Genomic DNA, 19,385 nt, shown 5'->3' on the forward strand with positions numbered 1-19,385 from the left:
TTCTGTAAGATTCAACGAACTTATTGGAGGAAAAAATATAAACTCATATATAGTTGTAGCAGAGTTGGAATATGCTTAAGAAAATGAGTATTGGATTTCCCTTCTTTTTCTTTATCCTCGAGAAAAAGAGGATTCAAACTTAGGACATCTTCTACTATTGGGAAGATACTACTATGGGAGACGCATCAACTTGGGCTATTAATTTATCTACTCATGTTTTGGCCTCATCACTAATCACTACTCATACATCAACTCAAGAAGTAAAAAAATTGAAGATTTAAGAGCCGGCCGGCATGACAAACATAAATCATGGCCTGATGGTCAAATAAGGAATCAAAATTAAAATAAGTAGTTTTTCCATGTAATTTCCTTGATGGTGACTGGTGAGTCCTCACTTTTAACAACCAAAATCTTCTAAAATATCTAATTATCGAAGTGTTAAAAATTACTGAGAAACTGAAATAGAAATATGGAAACGGAAATTTTATTTAAATCTATGTAACTTCTATCTACATTCAATTTAAATTTTAAATATAAAGTGTCCTTTTTACCCTATTGCATAATTATCATCAAGTACAAAAATGAAATTAATAATAAAACCATAATTTTTCAATAAACTCACACACTATAATTAAACTTTACCATCACTCATTGTTTATCATGCGTTCATTCTAGCTAAAACTCAAATAGCTTTTATAGAGGAAAATAAGTTTTTTTTTTTTTTATCGATGGATGGTGATTTTGAAGTTTTAAATTCTCCAACTAAGGTATGACTCGATTTATGAAAACTTTTTGTCCATCTGATTTTAATTTTTTTTAGAATGTAGAAGATGAGTGTTTGGGTTTCAACTTTTTCTTTTTCGTCAATCCAGGCTAGTTTGTCCTCCTATACAAAACCCTTTCACTTCAACTTCATTTTACATTTGTTGTCGTTCTGATTGACATTTGTTCTCCTTTTAATTAAAGGAAAACTAATGAAAATGGCTTGAAAACTTTGAGTTTTAACGATAAGGACAAAATAAAGGGTAAAATGAATAGTACCAGGTTTGACTTTTTAGTGTAAAAATGTGGTTTTTCGTTAAAGTGAACGTTATCGTAAGCTTTTCGTTAAAACTCCCTTTAATTAATTGCTTGGGGTAGTGCATGTTAGTGAGTGCATGTTAGATCTTTCATCAAATAAAATTAAATAATTGCAGCAAAAAACACAAATAAATAAAATACAGCAGCCATGGAAAATGTTATAATGTTGTACGGAGCTCCAATAGAAATTTGAAACTTTACCAAAAAAATTAAATAAGATGTAGTGAAGCTAAAAATTGCAGAGAAAAATTTGAAAAACAAAAAGCTCTATTTCTAAAGAGCTCAAGGTGGAAGGGGAGACAAAGGACTCATATGATTTTTGACCTTCGAGTTTCTTTAAGATTTTATTTTAGGAAACTTTAACGAAAAGCTCCTGGTACTGTTCACTTTAACGAAAAACCACATTTTTACACTAAAAAGTCAATCTTGATACTATTCACTTTACCCTTTATTTTGTTCTTATCGTTAAAACTCAAAGTTTTCAAGTCATTTTCATTAGTTTTCCTTTTATTTTATAATGGATGTAAAGATAAAATACGTTTTAATTACGTTTGGGATAGTACTTTAGCTAATAAATTTGGGTTTAAATAAATATTAATTCTTTAATTAAAAGTAATATGAATTTAGAGAGTAAATAAGATGTAGAAATAGATTAGATGAGTTCAAATAAAATTTATCAGGAAATCTTCAACGGAAAGCAATCAACTGCGGAATCTAGACTTTTTTTTTGGTAATAGGAATCTGGACTTTGGACTTTGAAGAAGAGAACACAATAATATTCCAGTGTTTGAATTTTGAACTTTGAAGAGGAATTCGAGAACATGAAAGAAGCCAAGTCATGGAATCAGTAGTTAGGCTAAGATTCTATCATATACTTATCTTATAAGACATTAACTATTTTATGTGTAGTTGGAAGTACTCCAGTCCAGCTGCCTCCCCCCCACCTACCGGAGACATTTTAAAAGATACAACCTTCTGAAATGAGGTCAGAATTGGGGAAGATGGCAAATGGCAATGGTGTGCTTGACTCGCACTACAAAATTAGGGTCTTAAAATTAAGGTACTTTTCAGTTGCCAGGGCTCACTAGATTATAATAAAACCTTTTTTTTTAAATTAACAGAAGTCTTTGTTTACCTATTAAAAAAAAAAGAGGTAATTTATTTAACGTAACAAAATAATCTCAATCATATGATTGGATCATCTAGAATTTTGTGCTTTTAGGTATAGAGTAGTTGTTACACGCTTACATTTGTGGCAATTTCTTTGTTTATATTTTATTTTTCTAAAATAAAAAGTCTATAATCATTTTTCTTACGTGGGCATTGTCTGTTTTCTGATTTATTTTTGTTTCTAAATTAAAGGAGAGAGGAAGAAAGTAAGAGAGAACGTGGGATATCTAGACAGCTTTAGAGATGGCTAGCATGTTAATTTGTTGTTTATGTCATAATTCCGAGGAATTTACTATTCATCTTTTCTTTGGTTGTTGGATATCTAGGCAGCTTTGGAGGTGGCTAGCATATCAATTTGGTACCTATTTGTCTTTTTCAGATTCTCTGGTTGCTTTTTGGGATGTCTATGTACGTAAGCCTTTTTTCAAACAACTACACAATCTTTGGATTTTTGCAGGTCTTTATACTATTTCGGCTATTTGGAAAGCTCGAAATAAGTTTATTTTTTAGGGTCGCCCCAATCTATTTTCATCATCTTTGCATGTCTATCAATTCTAGTAGGAAGTTTAGTCCTAGTTATTCTCAAGGTTTTGACACTCGTATCATTTTTTCTATAGGGGCTAGCCTATCCCTCGCAAGGCGCCAACTATTCTTCATGTGCTTTGGTCTTCTCCTTGGTTTCCTTAGATTAAACTTAATACAGATGGTTTGTCCAAAGGAAATTCTGATCTTATAGCTTGTGGAGGAGTTTTCAGGGATTGTCATTGTCAATTTCTTGGTGGCTTCTGCCAAGAGATTGGTCATCACAACTCTTTCTTTGCAGAATTATCAGCAATTATTATTGGTGTAGAGTTCGCATATCAACGGGGTTAGCATTATCTTTGATTGGAAAGTGACTCTTCTAATGTACTTTCTGCTCTCCAATCGACTGATTTTGATCCTCCTTGGCCTCTTCGTTCACAATGGTTTACTTGTTTGGATCACATTCGAAAAATGACTATCTACGCCTCTCACATATATTGCAAAGGAAATGTTGTTGCGGACAATTTTGCTAACATGGGCTTGTCTTCTCCAACTTTAGTATGGCACGATTCCCCTCCTTTGGCGGCTGGTGCTACTTTGTTTTCAGACTATGTTAGCTTTCCTTGCTACCGCTACTCAAATTAATCTGCATATCGGCATACAGGTTTGACTCACTTTCTTATTTTTTTTCTTAACCTTGTGATGTTGCTTAATCTGTTTTGCAAGTTTCAACTTTTACGTTTGGTTTTAGAGGGGTTAGGTTTTATGTCCCCCTCATTTTCTCGTATCTTTATTGTTTGCGTTTCTAGAAGGGTAAGGTTTATGCCCCCCCTTCTTTTTCATGTACTTTTTATCCATTTTTCTTGTATTATGAGGGGTTAGGTGTCACGCCCCGATCTCGACATACGTTCAAGATCAACACGTGACGTCACTAATTACTTGTATATCTAACATACCCCGCCTTTGGGATATGAGCAAAGCACAACTCATGATCCAACTGTGTAGTAATTTTTCGTACACTTTATGGTTGCATCTAACCTCCTCGTTAGATTGCTTACGTACCCTCAATAGGGATCAAGTCATTCATAGTTCACCATTCATTACATTTCAACGTTTATCACAGTACGTTCAAAACAAAAAAGCAAAGCATTCCTCAATCAATTATTAGAACTTAACAAGCATGAAATTACTAGGTTTAGGGCTACATAACAAACCCACATGATATTCAAGGTTTCCATTCCATCCATCATATAAATCACTATGTTTTCAACATGATACCTCCAACCACAGCATGTATCATATCAAATAACCAACAAAGCACAATATTATTCTCAAGCCACATTGATCAACTAAGATAATCATAATAATAACAATCATATCCAACGTTATTCCACAATCTTGTCAATTAATCCATTCATGAATCAAAGATGCATGATCTTAGCATTTAACTACGTTAATCAACCAATGTGATAACATATCATTTCACGAATTTAATTAAAGAACTCTATATAATTTCCTACTTGGATTATGAGTTAAAACATGGTAAATCTAATTTATTTTCACAAGGTCTATTGTGGATAATTTCCATTCACTTGAAACTAGGGTTCTAGACTAACCTTTTGGAAATGTACAAGAGTAAGGATTCCGGACCACTCAACGAAATCCGACCATATCAAATTCCGAACCACTCAACTGAACCAAAATATCAAGCGGTTTCTCGTAATCTACCCAGATCTGTCGCATGTAAAATCATTGCCTACATCATGGGAATGGTGCACTGGCAAACCAGAACTTGGATAAGTTGGGAAGCTCGGGTGAGTGACAATAATACAAGTATGTGATAATCAATAAAAAGAAAGACCATCGATCACAGTTTACAAACCTCAAATATAAGTTCGTAATTATGAAAACATAGTCAAGTCTCTAAAAACTCTGAAGGAGTCACCTAAACATCCAACGGCTTTTCCAACTCAAGCCTCGGAGACTCTAAAAAAATATCGTTCATAAATACACTAAAATCTAGGGCTAGAGGGACGCAGTTCGGCCGAAGCTTACCTAAGTAACCAAACAAGAAGTGGCCCCTCATAATGAATTAACCAAGCAGAGCCACCCCTAAGCAATCATGTAGGTAGTGACCCTCCATCGCGGATTAACTAAGCAGAGTCATTCTTACGAATCTGTTAGGCAGTGATCACCCATTGCAGATTAACCAAGCATGATCACCCCTAAGTATGTATGACCATAAGGTTCGCCCATTGTGGATTAACCAAGCACAATCCATAAATAATATAGTCCCCCACCATGGATTAACCAAGCAGGGTCAAAATAACCAAGTAGGTAGTGACCCCCATCGCGGATTAACCAAGCAGAGTCACACCTACAGAACTGTTAGGCAATGATCACCCATCCCAGATTAACCAAGCATGATCACTCCTAAGTATACATGTCTATAAGGATCGCCCATCGCGGATTAACCAAGCGCGATCCATAAATAGTATGGTCCCCTATCATGGATTAACCAAGCAGGACCATCCATGTACCACTACTACATGGTGCAGACTCGGTGTCATCTAACCCCGTGACACTAGGGTAACGATCCCCTATTAGCCCTCAGTTTAACAAACATTTCAATAGGCACTTCAAATCACTTTTTCACAAATATTTCCAGTCCATGAATCAAATCATATTTAATAAAAATAGATCGATGGCCAATTATAAAATCCACATTTCTACAGAAAACACTTTTATAAAACCAAGTCGTATCCACAAAGGATACTAATATAAGAAAAACAGGGTAATAACCATATCACATATATTAAAATCACTCACCGAGACAAGTCTGCAAAACCTCATTAAGTCTCTGGTACTACTAATTTTAGTAATTCAAATGGTTCAAGACCTATTGACCAAAAGTCAACTCTCAGTCAACGATGGGGTCCACACTCTAGTAATTTAATCCAGAAGAACCGCACATTGTATTTCGGACCCGTAACTTCCTAGGGCCCACATTATGCTCCTATAATAACATACTAAAATCTCATCGCAATGTAACGGTCATATCTCTGCCAATCTTAAATTCAAGTTGCGATCAACAATTAGTTTTACAAACTTAAAAATCCACTTCGGGAAGATTCGTATGTTGGATTCCTGATCCGTTAGTTCTTGTTATCCTTCAATATTATGTACTATTATATATTTAAGTTTGGTGCCGATCCAACGGTTAGATTGTCAATTCATATAATAACCCCGTGACGACCAACTAGGTGGTCAACTACGAAACTATATTATAACATCGGAATTTCACTCAACAGATGTCAACTATGGAATCGGGGTATCAAAATTAGCCTAGGATGGTCCGGAGGTCTCAGGCCACGCGCCACCGCACATGGTGGTCGGCCGCCCTGACTCGCCGGAAAAAATCAACTATTTCAAAAAAATTTCAAATTTTACAAGAATGAAGATTTCAATGAATAGAGAAAAATTTATACCTGTAGCCAAGTCCAATTTAGGCGGGAAAGGCTCCAATTTCACTCAAACCCGCCGGAAACCCTAGAATGGGTGAGCTTCAATTCTCCTTCCTCGGTGCTCCGATGCCCCAACAAATGGTTGGGTCTTGTTCCTGAGTCCAAGGGGAGTTGATTAAGGGTGGTGGTGGGTGGTGAAACTCGCCGGATCGGAAGAATCACCGTCGAGCACCTCTGGTGCTCCGATGGGGTTCTACAAGGAAATGGACCTTAAACCCTTCGAATTTAGGTGGAGATGGTAGATGGGAAGTTGTGGAAGAGGTTGTAGGTGATGGATGGTGATGATTCGACGGAAAATATGGCGGAATCCGCCGAAATTGGGTCGGGTTGGTGCGCGGGTGTAAAGACCAACAGAAAGGCTGCAAGCTTCCACCTTTTTTTTCTTTTCTTTTCTTTTCTTTCTCCCCATCCTCCCTTGTAGCTGATTGGTCCTTTTCCCATTAACTGATTGGGCCGAAACCAAGCCCTTATTGGTTCTAATTCCCACCTAGTAGGAGTATAATTTATTTAAAAATTATAGCTTAGTAAAACAACTTTAAATGTCCATAACTATATTGTTATAATCCAGACTCGCAAATGGCTTTCGCCTATGCGCTTGTGGTTTCGAGATCTAATTGAAAACATTAATTGCGACCTCAAAAGGTCAACGAATTTTAAAGATTAAATACGAAAATTCAAACCCGATAACTAAACGATTTAATTCCTAAAATTAACTAATAAAGATAATGTAAACATGAAATATGAATTTAAATTACGAGATACATAAAGAATAGTGAAATTCCGGGGATGGGATTTCCCATTAGGTTTATGTTCCCCTGACTAGGTGTAACTTCTTTTTTGTTATCAATAAAATTTCCATGTACCGTCTATTTCCATAAAAAAAATTAATAAAAAAAAAGAAAGTGGGATTGGGGAGAGAGAGAAAAAAGTTTTGTTTTTTTAAATTTTGTAAACAAAATATAGCAAAATTTTGTTTTGTGAAATTACGTTACTGTTCTTAAATTTTTTGTTGTGATAAAAGACTAAATAGTTTTTTCACCCTCTTTCGGTGACAAAGAGAGTTATATCACTATGTAGTTTAGCTATATTATTTACTACTCTAATGTGGTTGCTTTAATTTCTTTTTTTTTTAACAAACGATATTATCTGAATTAAGGAAAAGAGAGTGGATTAGTCTTACAATAGACTAACAATAATAATATAGTTCAAATTCACCTTTAACAAGAATCAAATCTAAGACCTCTCACTTACAAGGGAAGAGAATTACTACTAGATCGTAGTACTAAATAACGCTTTAATTCACTATTTTATATATAGAGATGAATGAATATTAATACAAAATTTGTTTTTGCTGATCTATGCTTGGAAATGAAATGATCATCACGGATGTTGAAATATGAAAAAAAAAATTAGTGAAAACTATGAAATAATATATTGACTCAAACTATATGTGAATAAAAAAAAACAGATATTGACAATACTCAAACTATATGCGAATAAAAAAAAAACAGATATTGACAAAAAGTTACAAATAATTTGTACAATATCAAGGAACTTGTCAAAGCATTTTTCAATTAGTTATCAAATTTTAAGAAATCGCTTATTTGCATGTAGTTCAATATCTTAGTGGATAGGGTATTGAGTTTTCACTCATATATTTCGAATTCGAATCCCCTCCCCCTCACACAAAAATTATTGTAATGGTTTCGAATCATTCCCTCTCCCCTTAATAATAATAAGTTTATTAAAAACAACAACAACAACAAAAGGAAATAACTTATTGATTGGTAATAACATGTGATATCTGAATGTCACGCTAAAAGTTAGTCACCACAGGAAACTTTATCCAAAGTTCAATTGATGATAAGTAGAGTTGTTTATTTTGGATGATTGTGCAGATTTAGTCTTTGAACTATCACCTTAGTGAAAATTAGGTTCCTGAATTATTTTTTCGGTAAAATAAGTTCCTAAATTCATTAAAAATTGCTAATTTCACCTCTACTATTATATTCAAAGTTATTTTATCCAATTTTTCATCAACTTAAATCACTTGACATACTTTAGAGTGTAATACCGTCATTTTCTCACCGATAACCCTTAACATTTCATATAGGTTGCGAATCTAACGTCTAATTTACCCTCCAAAGTTAACGTACACTATTTCTTATGTAAAACTACCAATTTACCCTCCAAAGTTAACTTTATACATTATTTCTTTATGAAAAACTATCAATATACCCTCCAATATGTACCATAATCAAGTAATGTGACTTAAATTGACGGAAAATTGAATATAGTAGCTTCGAATATAATATTACAGATGTAATTGGCAGATTTTTATAATTCAATAATTGAATTTTCTGAAGAAAAAAAATTTAATTTAAAGACCTAATTTTCACTAACATAATAATTCATGGATTAAATTGACAGTCACTGTTTTGCTTATACAGTTTAGGGTTTAAGCCTTTACGGCCCTCCCCACTCCTATAATTATCAAGAAAAAAAAAACAAATATAAGTAATTAAGTAGAAAATGGTGATACAAATTCTAGTCAAATAAACTATACAAGAGAACTAAGTTTGCTTCGGAACCCACGTCACGGCGTTAGAAGGATTTCTCCTGGCTGTTGCGGAACTGTGTCGGAAGTTTGAGCCTTGGACCTGTTCTGTTCACCCATGCGTGGGTGAGCTCCTTCAGCTGTAATCAGTATTTCTGGGTGGTCTGAATGGCCTGAGGCAGGGCTTGGTGGGCAGGTGCTGTAACTGTTTGGTGAATCCTCGACAGCCGTAGCTCCAAAATTGTAGGTTTCTCCATCTCGGGAGCCACTACTCTTTCTAAAAGTATGGGAGCTAAGGTCTCTTTGGTCAAAGGTTCTAAGCATAACCATAAATCTTCTCCACACAGAGTCACCTCTTGTCGCGATGAAGACATGCCAATGCCTATTAAAGAAAGAGACTGCAAATATGAGAAGAGCTAAAGATGCGGAGACCCCGACAATGAGGAAGAGACTCCAAAAGCTATCAAGTCCAAGACTGTTGGAATCGGAGATGGTGGGTGATGTATCTGAACATGTGCCTTCCGGCGCGAACCATTTGTTTTCAGCATCAGTTGTATCATTTCCCTCATTCACGACCAGGATTGCCCTTGAAACATCTGGCACAAGAGGTGAACCTTTGGGGAAGACCTATATAGGTGTGCACCCAAAAAAAAAAAAAAAAGGAAATCATACGAGGAACATTAGAATGATAAAACCGTCTCGAACTTGCTCTTTTACCGCGTAGGTTTGGTACCAAATCGCTAATAGAGGTGAGACTCAATGACGCTAAACTTGAATCCTACCCGTATTAGTAATGCGGTACACAATGTATAAGCAGGTGACACATTACTTCTGAGAGAAGTAAAGAGAGAGCTCTTACAAAGCCAAAGCCATCAGTTCTGAAAATTGGGCCAATCATGGTGTATTTCTTGCAATATTTGGCAAGAAACAGCCTAATGTTCGGGGTTTCGTCGATAGCAGCAGCAATACCGCCTTTGGCACTCCCATTTGTCAAAAATACGTCACATTCTTCCCTAGACGTGTAAGGCCGTAACTTGGAGGGATCAACACCCCGGTCTATCAGAAGGTCGCGGACGAAAGAACCGTTTTTGTACCCAATATACTCCTTATTGTTTATAAGATCGAGTATATTCGTAAAAGTTGGCTGAAGTTCTTGAGATGTTAACAATGAAGTTAGACTCGCTGTGTAACTTTGCGTTAGTATCAGCACTACAAACATCCAAACAATCTCCACAGACCTTGCCAAGTTGCCAATCACCCTCTCTCCTGTACATTGATGAAGTAGAACACGATGATACAACAATTAGTTGTTGAATTTTAAGTATAACTATGAAATCTTTCAAGGGTGTACTAGCTAGTACTTACGCTGTGCAAAAACCATGGTTGAGAAGGAGAACCAAAAGACTGTGCCAACTTGATGAGCAGGAGGACCGCGAAATTCATCATTGATACGGTGTTCAAGAACCCAAACCACTGAACCAACGAAGACGAAAAAGAAAGCACTTGTCAACCAAAGATTCAGTGTCAAAGGCTTTAAGAAAATCCATGCACTTTTGCTCTTTCTATCTTTCGTTGGCACTACCATCACTACCCCTGATTCTGTGTATGGCAAGGTAAAGTCCACATACAAGGACCTGTTTGCTCTAATTGTTGCATCTGCTGCCACTGCATCGAAATTCTGTCACAGATTATTAGTATTACAACTAATGATAATTGTTAAACAAAGTGAACTACACACTAGTTTCTAGTACTACGTACCCCGAGAAATACTTGATGCACCAAATCATCGTAAGTGCCAGCACTTGTACCATCTGGATTGGCGAAGGGAATGAAATCATAAGCAACATTGTACTTTAATTTGCCCATTGCAGCGTTGAAGATGTCAATGACGTACCCAGCAACATGAATCGTATTAGTGCTAGAGTCATATACTACTTTTACAAATTGAGGATAGCCATTTTCCACAGGAACTCCTACTCTCAATCTTTTGCCGTTTGTCGGGATCTCCCATCCTTTAGGAACTGAGGTAGAATCTCCGGGCCATATAATAGGTCCAACATTGGATTTAGAAGTTGAATAAGGACCACTTGTGGTTATCAAGTTCAATTTTTTCACAAGTCCACTCTGTGGTGTCCAAAACCCAATTGTTTTTGTTGCATCACCCAACACATTTACCATTTCAAAGACGGATGCTTGTAATTGCCCATCAACAAAACTGAAATCCCCACTAAGGCCTCTAAATTTAGTACCTGACAAGGATTTGCAAAGCTCTGGACCATTTTGGGAGATCCCAATTGATCCAAGATCATTTGATGAGTTGGTGGAAGCATTCGCCTTTTTGAAGCCAAAGTTTGTAGTCCCAACAATTTCAACTGCCATGGCTAATGCAAAAGCAGCATCATAAGCCCAGAGTGAAGGAACGTCTAATTCAGCGTCGATAATTGTTGGATTCTTCTTTTGGAATTGCCTTTTCCATCGATTTCTAAAATTGATATATTCTTCTGTTCTGGGCATATAAGTCCTCACACCCAGTGCACCTTGCATTGAATTGATGACTGAAGCATTTGTTGTACTCAAAAGATTGGTTAACCCATTGGTCATTATCCAAACATACCCTTCATCCATCATTCCCTTCTCTCGTGCCTTGGCAAAAAGGCGAGAGCCAAGAGAGGGCAACATGTGCACAATGAAGACTCTAGTCTGCATAGTCATTAGCTTGGAGAGCTCTGCATCAAGCTGGTCCTCAGTGGCTTCTGGAGGTATAACACTTCGATATGGGACACGAGCTTCAACTTCTTGCAAGGCATCTACCAAGTAAGGTATTATTCCCTCGCCATACTCGTTGTCTACATAGATGGGCACAGCTTCTCTCCATCCAAAGGCTTGGATGATAGCACTTATGGCTTTCACCTGAGATGAGTCATTTTGTGCGGCTCGGTAAAAGTATGGACTTCGAATAGAAGTGAGGGAAGGATCTGTTGCTGAAAATGAGATGATGGGCACCTGGGCTTTGTTCCCCAGATCAATTACAAATTTGGCTTGCATCGATGACTTTGGGCCGAGGATTGCCTGCACTTGAGTATTCTTTATCAGGTCTAATGCTGTTATATCAACAGAAGGCACAAGAAGTTAGTTACAATGCTTCTTTTACTTAAAATAGAATCATAGAGTGAAAGTTGTTGCAAACTGAAATAAAACACGGTCTACAAAGAGAGAGAGACCTGCAGCAGCTGCATCGACAGTGTCTTCTTCGGAGTCCCTAACGTTTAGAACCACCCTGGTAGAAGAGGAAGCGTGAGAGCCGGTATAGAAATCAGAGAGGGCCATGTTAATGCAGCTCAACCAAACTTTTGCACTGAGTGAATCAAGGTCATCAAGAATCACACCAACTTCCACTGCGATTGTTATGTTCGGGGACTTGTTTCCCATAGCCAATGAATTCATGCTTAAAGAAACAAACAAGACGAAAGAAGACACTAAGTCTGTCAGTTTCCTCTTCGTCATGGTCGTATCTGCTTCTGGATGGAAAGGTAGTTGTCCAAAGATACTTGGATCGGTATTTCTGATTCTAACGTAGTTATAGCATACAGAAAACTTGGGGTGTAAGATACATGCTTAATTACATAACAATTTCGTCGTAAATTACTAATACCTCTTGTTGGAGTAGCTCCAAGATAAAATTTGTCAAGAACTAAAAGAAACAAATGAAGCCTGTGTACGTAAGCTTCATTTACCTGGACTAAATCGCCGTCCAAGGTAAACGTGATAGTGAAATGCATAGTACAAGACCAAAGTACAATTAGAACAATGATGTCCAACTGTTTTCTTACTCCCCAAAGAGCTTCTGGGAAGCAATGAAATATTAAAATTATATTAGCATAGTAATTATGAAGGTTTGAGCATTAATTGTTCGGCTTTTTTTAAAGGGAACTTTAACGAAAAGCTCCCGGTACTGTTCACTTTAACGAAAAACCACATTTTTACACTAAAAAGTCAATCCTGGTACTATTCACTTTACCCTTTATTTTGTCCTTATCATTAAAACTCAAAGTTTTCAAGCCTTTTTCATTAGTTTTCTTTTTTTTAAATTTTTAACAAGATGATATTTTCAGGAAAGGACCTCATCGAAATCTACATCGTAATAAACCTACATAAAATTACCATATTACATTACTTTAGTCCAAAGAAGGCTTTTCAATGGCACTGTACAAATGAACAGTATTTTGAACCATATTTCAGTTTATTTACAAGCTTGCCACTCGGATGCTTTTAACCAACTTTCGTTTAATTTACAAAATTGCCACTCAGGCTTTAAAACCTATTTTCAGCCGTTGGTTGCATTTCACCTTTGACTCGGCAAGAGAGAGGGGAGGGGAACATCACTCCTGACAAATTGAAGAGAGACATTCGCTTCCATTTTTTACTCGGAGACAGTTGGGTGTGCCTCTGGCGAGTAGAGAAAGGGGACAGAGCGACTACATGAGAGGGAGACAAAGGGCCTGACAGATTGGAAAGAGATGGGAGCTATGGGTTTGGACTGGGACCCGGCTTCTCTGCCCTTCCAGTTTCCATACACTCTCATCATCTCCTATTTTATGCGGTCATGGTTAAGCCACATCAACATTTTATGTTGATTTTTTTTTATAGATATAATAAGACAAAAACTAAAAGTGATATAAAATATTAACATGGCTTAACGTGACTGCACAAATAGGAAATGATAAGAATGTATGGGAACTGGAATGGCAGAGAAGCCAGGTCCTTTGGACTGAGTGAGAGATAGATTTAGATAGGTGCTCTGCCAGGATCTATGAAATTTTCTCCGGACGACATTTCAGTTTATTTACAGGATTGCCACTCGGGTAATTTTAGCCAACTTTCTGGCTTCGTTTCCCTTTTCTCAAAGCATAGCAGCCACAACACCATCTCTGGAATAGCATCGGCTCCTGCTTCCTAAAACCAAAACCACACCAACTGGCCTTTCTGTAATTCGAGAGCTTCGGTGAGATGAAGGAGAGGAGCAAGGAGATGGGCTCGAGTCGGCGAACGGCGAACGGCGAGCAAGGAGAACTGACGCCGTCCACGCCTTAACTAACGGTACTCCGATCTCTCTCTCTCTCCTCCGCTTCTCTCTCTTAGTTTCCTTTTGGTTTTGGAAATCTCTAACCTTTTGGGTGTTGTTGTTTTCTCATGTGGACAGAGAGAGAGGTCGAGCAAGGTTTCGTCCGTTTCGGTCAACTTGGGCTACCCCCAACGTCCGGTATCAATCTCTTCCTGGTTTTCGCTTTGATTTTTTTATGGAAGGTATGAGATTTCTTTAATCATACAATCAGCTTGCCCTTAATTATTCTTTCACTACATTTGACTATTGTAGTCCTCTATTAGCTAAGTGCATTGATTTGTCAAAGGACAAGGAACCAGATATTTGGAATGCTATCAAATTTAGGACTGGTACTTAACATCATGATTTAATTGAACATTCTACTTTAAAAATGACAGTTAGCGCGAAATGTTTATGTTCTGTGTCATGATTGGAGTGATATTTCAAATTCTTATCAAATATGGTTGCATGTGTTTGGCAGTTTTGGAGAATGTTGTGTTCGATGACCATAATCGTGAAATTGATTACTCAGAGAAATCTGTTACTGGCAAGTAATTTAAATTCTGGGGTTATTCAATTGAAAGTTTTAATTTGTAGTTTAGTTTAGTTTTTTATTTATTTATAATTTTGGTATTTTGTTTGTGTTTGATTATATTGAATTCGGATTTCAGTGAACTTATGTTTGGGTTTGATATTTTCCTACAGGTCGTGATTGAGGGAGCTTGAAATGGCAATTGGATTTCATCGTCGTTGGTAAGGAAGACCCTTCCAGCATCTTCCATTTTGTTCCATCGCTTTTCTGCTTCTCTTACTCCCTCTTTCCCCTCACTCATTTGATATACTTCAACTTCTCATTCTTCATGATTCAGACTTTCAGCTATATCGATTAGTACTGAGTGAAGTACGAGTGGCAATAGAGAATAATGTGAAAAGATTTGTTACGAGTTAAAGGTGAATCCGAGGTAAGTTGTTGTTCAGTTTTTTCGATGAGGTTTTCCGAGTTTCCGGCAAGTTTCTTATTTAATTTTCATTGTTTTTGCAAGGAACCAGAGCAGGTCCAGCGACGGGGAAGGCCATGAGGCAGCACAGAGGAAAATCCTTCCCGCCTCTTCCATACTCTTAAGTTCGCAACCTCTGCCACTTCCAGCTCTGGACTCGGATCCAAAGCCCTCATGTGTAGATTCCCTCACACTTCTCCCTCTCTCATTTCCATGCTAATCATTCCAAGTTTCATTTTTGTGTCGAATTCTAAATTTTAGAATCAGGGTTTAGATTAGAACCATGTGTTACGCATTTGGGATTTTGAGTACAGTTAGTATTTCATGTTTTCCCTCTTTTTTTTTTAGAGATAATAAACTGCTATTAAGCTGTTTTGGTAGTGATTAGAACTTCCTTTAGAAATAATGAATCAAGTGATAGAGAGATAAGCTAATCGAAACAGTTCAAATATGAAGGAAAAAAGGTTTTGCATTTTTAAGGTTTCAATTTTTTTGAAGTTTGGAGGCTAATGTCAATCTATAACAATTGTTTGAATGGTTGTATATAAGTACGCATTATACATTCAATTGAGCCGTTGATGCATGTGTGCCAACGAATTTTGAAGAGTTCGGCTTGGTTTTCTCTCTTTGATCTTTAACATGAAAGGTGAGGCACCTGTTCGTTAACTAATTGAGTCCCTTCTCCAAGTTTTTAGTATATATTGGGTCACTTTAATTTGCTTTTATGAGCACATCTGTGACTAAAGAAAATTTAAGTTGTCAAGTTCCCAAAATGTCTAAGGATATATCAAGTTTAACAAGTCACGAACTGTGATCAATCGAAATGCAGTGAAATTAGGGATTTTACACTAAAAAACTCAGTTAACTTTAGACCATAGGATTAGCATTTTGCACATGTGAGTATCATTAACCTGCTCATTTTATTTTTCTGGATAAGAAACACTCAATGGTAGAACAATGAAAGCAGTAGTGGCACTCCCCATAAACTGTCATTGAAGGGAGAAGACATTGTACAAAAACAAAGTTTATGTAATATTTATATATGTGAGATCTTTGCTGCCATAGTTTTTTTGCTGCCATAGTTTTTACTTGCTATATATATTGGGTCATAGTGGATAGCTAGGATAACCTCACAATAAATATGTTTTCTTCTTCTATATAATCAATTCTATAGCTGTTGTTTTTTCCCGATCCATATTTGCATTCTACATGTTATCTTTGTGACTGACTTATCAAGTCACTAAGCAGCAAGCGGATGTGCTGTTTTTAATTTTAGTCAAAGGGAACAAACTAATGGTCTAAGAGATTGCCTAAATGGATCCTGGAATGGTAAAAAATGCATAAAAGTTTGAAATAAATTGAGATCCAATATTATGAGTTGATTATCAGTACCATACATAAAACAAAGGAGTTCTTCTTGATTCAAAGGTGAACCATTTCATGAAATTATGATATTCTGAACAATGAATTTGTGTTTTCAGTTAAACAAGAAGCTAAAGCGTAATCAAAGGATTTGTCGACCTATTGTGGAAGGTGAGATGCCAACTTTGTTTCCCAATACTTATCTTTTATGGAAATTTTAATATTTTATATTTTGAAACTCTAAACTGACTGTCCTTCACATGTTTTATGTAAATAGTGACACATCTATGTACCAATGCTTACAATTAGTTCATCAAAATCTTGGTTATTTAAATTCTTAAGAGATGCCTATGTTCATTTGTGATTTTGTTGCCCTGTGTTTTACTTTGTTGGTTGGCAAGAAGCATCTCCAGTTGATTCAATTTATTCTTATACTTTCTATGACAAAGCAATTCTTTGCAGTCCTTTTGTATCAAGGTTTTTTTTTTATTTTTTTTTTATTTTTTTTTTATAATCTAGTGTGCTACGTGCAATTACATATGTGTGAGAGACTTTTTAAATTAGACGCATTACGCACTTCTTACGGATTTTATAACGTCAGATTCTCTAGTTGTTTTAAATTTGGGCTTCCATTTGGTTGAGCATCCTTTTCTCCAAAAGGTAACATTGTTTCTAATGCCTAATCAAAGTTTTGATTTCTTTGGTCATTACAATTTATGTAGTTTTGTAAAGAGAAATTGTTTACAACTGCAAACAACTGCCAGATTTTATTTTGAAGTCTGAATATACCAATAGAACCATATAATTATAATAGTTGGGACAGTTACGGTAAATCTTTTTGTGACGTTTTTTTAATGGATATATTATTCCATTGTTTTCAGGGGATGGACAGAAGTCCCCGGCAGCAATCTCTTTGTGATCATTGCTGGGAAAATATCGTGGTCATTTTGAGTTCGGATTCAGCTAGCATGTGGTAAGCGTTTCTTTTCCGATTACTTTCATTTGTTTATTTGTGAATCAATAACTTTTTTAGGAATAATGAATGTCACAATTGCTGATAAATTGATACTTTGTTCGGAGCTTGAATTGTAGATCTGTGCAAGCTATCCATATATGGATCAATGCTATGGACTCTTCTCAACCTATGAACCTCAAATTTCAATGCGTCTTCCATCATTTATCCTACCTCACTATGTATGGAGCTATTACATTTGCAATCATATTAATTCCTTGAAAACAATATTTTTATTTCTCTGTAAACTACTAATTTTGGAATATACTATCATTTCCTTGCAAGTACATTAAAATGAAAATATGAAAAGTAGTCTCAATCTCGCCCGGGGGTGTTGTAGGGCGATTTGATGCTACGAGGCACTTCGTTTAGGGCTATTTGAGGGAGAGAGGTGTTGGGTGTCTGAGACAAGGGGTTTCAGGTTAGGGAACCAAAACGTTCAGTTTCGTCATGTTCATTGTACAATGTCTTTTCATGTCAGCTCAGTTGAATGTATATAAAAACGAAGTTGCATATCTTACTGACCCCATTCACTCATCTATCCCTCTCTTCATTTATGATTGTGTTGAATTTATTCAGGTAAAATGTATCTTATTCATGCAGTTCAAGGTGATGCATTCAAGTCCCACAGCAACACGCAGGAACATTTTCTAGTTTGCCCTATTTTAACATAGAATATATACTGTTATTGTCAATCGCTGCCTTGGTTTTGGCCTCATGCAATAATATCTACTTGAAGCTTAAAAGAAAACATAAAAACGCAGGCCAAAAGGTGAGCAAGTTTTCCATGATCATACAGAGAAGAGCTGGCCGATACTTGCGCGACGGTGAGGCCAATTTTAACACCTAAGTCAAGGATGAAACTTAATTATGTTATCAGTGTCTTTATTGAGGTCTAGTCAGCCTTGATCAGGAGTTGCTGTTAGTTCTGGGTTCTGAAGGTCAGGCTCATCAGCAGCAATAACTGGAGATTCATGCGATCTGTGTCGCGGCGGAAACACTAGCTAGAAGAAACAAGGAAGAAAACATAATGAGAGAGGTTGGTTCTTTTCTTCAACTCCATGCAAAGGTAATGAGTATGGAGCCTGAAAATATTGTGCCAATTTGATCCGAGGGACTGGAGGGCCACGAAAATCTACAGAACAGTGTTCCAGAACGCAAGCCACGAAACCAGTCCTGATGAAAAAGCAAAGACTTAACAGCCAGAGATCCCATGAAAGAGGCTTCAAGAAAATCCATGTATTTTTTATCATGTTATTTATTGCGAAGAAGTTTAGATGTAATTTTGGGATGAAAATTCACAATTAATTAACCATTTGAAGCAATTTCTTTGCGCTCTCTCTATCTGCATAACGTGCTGGCGTAGCACACAGATGGTACATTTAATTGTTAATTAATAAGGAACCAAAAGCCTCTGCAGGTTCCGTTTACCTTTGACCCGATCAAAGTGATAAATTTTTTTTTTTTTTTTTGAAAAAACGATGTTATCTATACTAAGGAGAGAGAGTGGGCTTAGCCTCATAATATACTAGCAATAATATGGTTCAAATTCATCTTTGGCGAGAATCAAATCTAAGATCTCTCACTTACAAGTGAAGAAAAATATTATTAGACTGTAGTACTAAGTGGCAGTAATACGTGTTTTAAAAAAACAAAAAAGAGTACATTAATACTAAGGTCAATTTTGTTTTGAATCTCCAACTGCTAAAATGTCACATAAAAAAATTAATCTACATGTTACACACTTGATTCTGCACAAGGTTTTAGGTTCGATTCTCGTTAAAAGCGAATTTATACCACATATCGTAGTGCTATCTCGAAATATGCACGTTTTTTTTCTAAGTGTAGCCGACTAAACTCTTTGGTTGAATATGGTGCTTTACCGTAGTGGCGAAAAGTAATAATGTGCACCATGGTGCCGATTTAATCCTCACTAATCCCACTACCCTTAACATTTGTTAAAATTCAGTCAACTAGGGGAATTTTTGGGGAGTTTTAATAAAAAGCTCACGGTACTGTTCACTTTAACGAAAAACCACATTTTTACACTAAAAAGTCA

The 19,385-nt window shown here is 36.4% G+C and overlaps 1 protein-coding gene and 2 long non-coding RNA genes across 14 annotated transcripts; 2 read left to right on the plus strand and 1 right to left on the minus strand.

Moving 5' to 3' along the window:
* Positions 1 to 8,814: 8,814 nt before the first annotated feature.
* LOC126631075 (glutamate receptor 2.1-like) lies at positions 8,815 to 12,357 on the minus strand. The gene is made up of 5 exons (XM_050301237.1): positions 12,075 to 12,357; positions 10,612 to 11,954; positions 10,219 to 10,531; positions 9,713 to 10,119; positions 8,815 to 9,480 (listed from the first exon to the last, which is right to left on the minus strand). The coding sequence occupies exons 1-5, from the start codon at positions 12,355 to 12,357 to the stop codon at positions 8,893 to 8,895; spliced, it is 2,934 nt and encodes a 977-aa protein (XP_050157194.1). The 3' UTR covers positions 8,815 to 8,892.
* A 1,266-nt stretch (positions 12,358 to 13,623) lies between these two features.
* LOC126630989 (uncharacterized) lies at positions 13,624 to 14,503 on the plus strand. Its single transcript, XR_007626196.1, has 3 exons — positions 13,624 to 13,950; positions 14,054 to 14,113; positions 14,436 to 14,503. It is a non-coding gene; the product is annotated as an uncharacterized LOC126630989 (long non-coding RNA).
* A 151-nt stretch (positions 14,504 to 14,654) lies between these two features.
* LOC126630987 (uncharacterized) lies at positions 14,655 to 18,651 on the plus strand. 12 transcript variants are annotated; one of them, XR_007626184.1, is made up of 7 exons: positions 14,661 to 14,707; positions 14,824 to 14,916; positions 14,998 to 16,485; positions 17,196 to 17,287; positions 17,407 to 17,508; positions 17,612 to 17,747; positions 17,906 to 18,651. It is a non-coding gene; the product is annotated as an uncharacterized LOC126630987 (long non-coding RNA). The 12 variants fall into 12 exon arrangements; XR_007626193.1 differs by having other exon boundaries at positions 17,930 to 18,651; XR_007626190.1 differs by having other exon boundaries at positions 17,637 to 17,747.
* Positions 18,652 to 19,385: the final 734 nt, after the last annotated feature.

Source organism: Malus sylvestris, chromosome 8 (assembly GCF_916048215.2).
Source record: "Malus sylvestris chromosome 8, drMalSylv7.2, whole genome shotgun sequence".
In the NCBI taxonomy this organism is placed as follows: Eukaryota; Viridiplantae; Streptophyta; class Magnoliopsida; order Rosales; family Rosaceae; genus Malus; species Malus sylvestris.

What these genes read in the sequence shown, in the direction of transcription:
- LOC126631075 (XM_050301237.1), bottom strand. Translation starts at nt 12,357, where the DNA reads ATGACGAAGAGGAAACTGACAGACTTAGTGTCTTCTTTCGTCTTGTTT. An exon ending in TGTCGATGCAGCTGCTGCAG is followed by an intron (nt 11,955 to 12,074) that starts GTCTCTCTCTCT and finishes TTGATATAACAG; the next exon opens with CATTAGACCTGATAAAGAAT. An exon ending in AACCATGGTTTTTGCACAGC is followed by an intron (nt 10,120 to 10,218) that starts GTAAGTACTAGC and finishes ATCAATGTACAG; the next exon opens with GAGAGAGGGTGATTGGCAAC.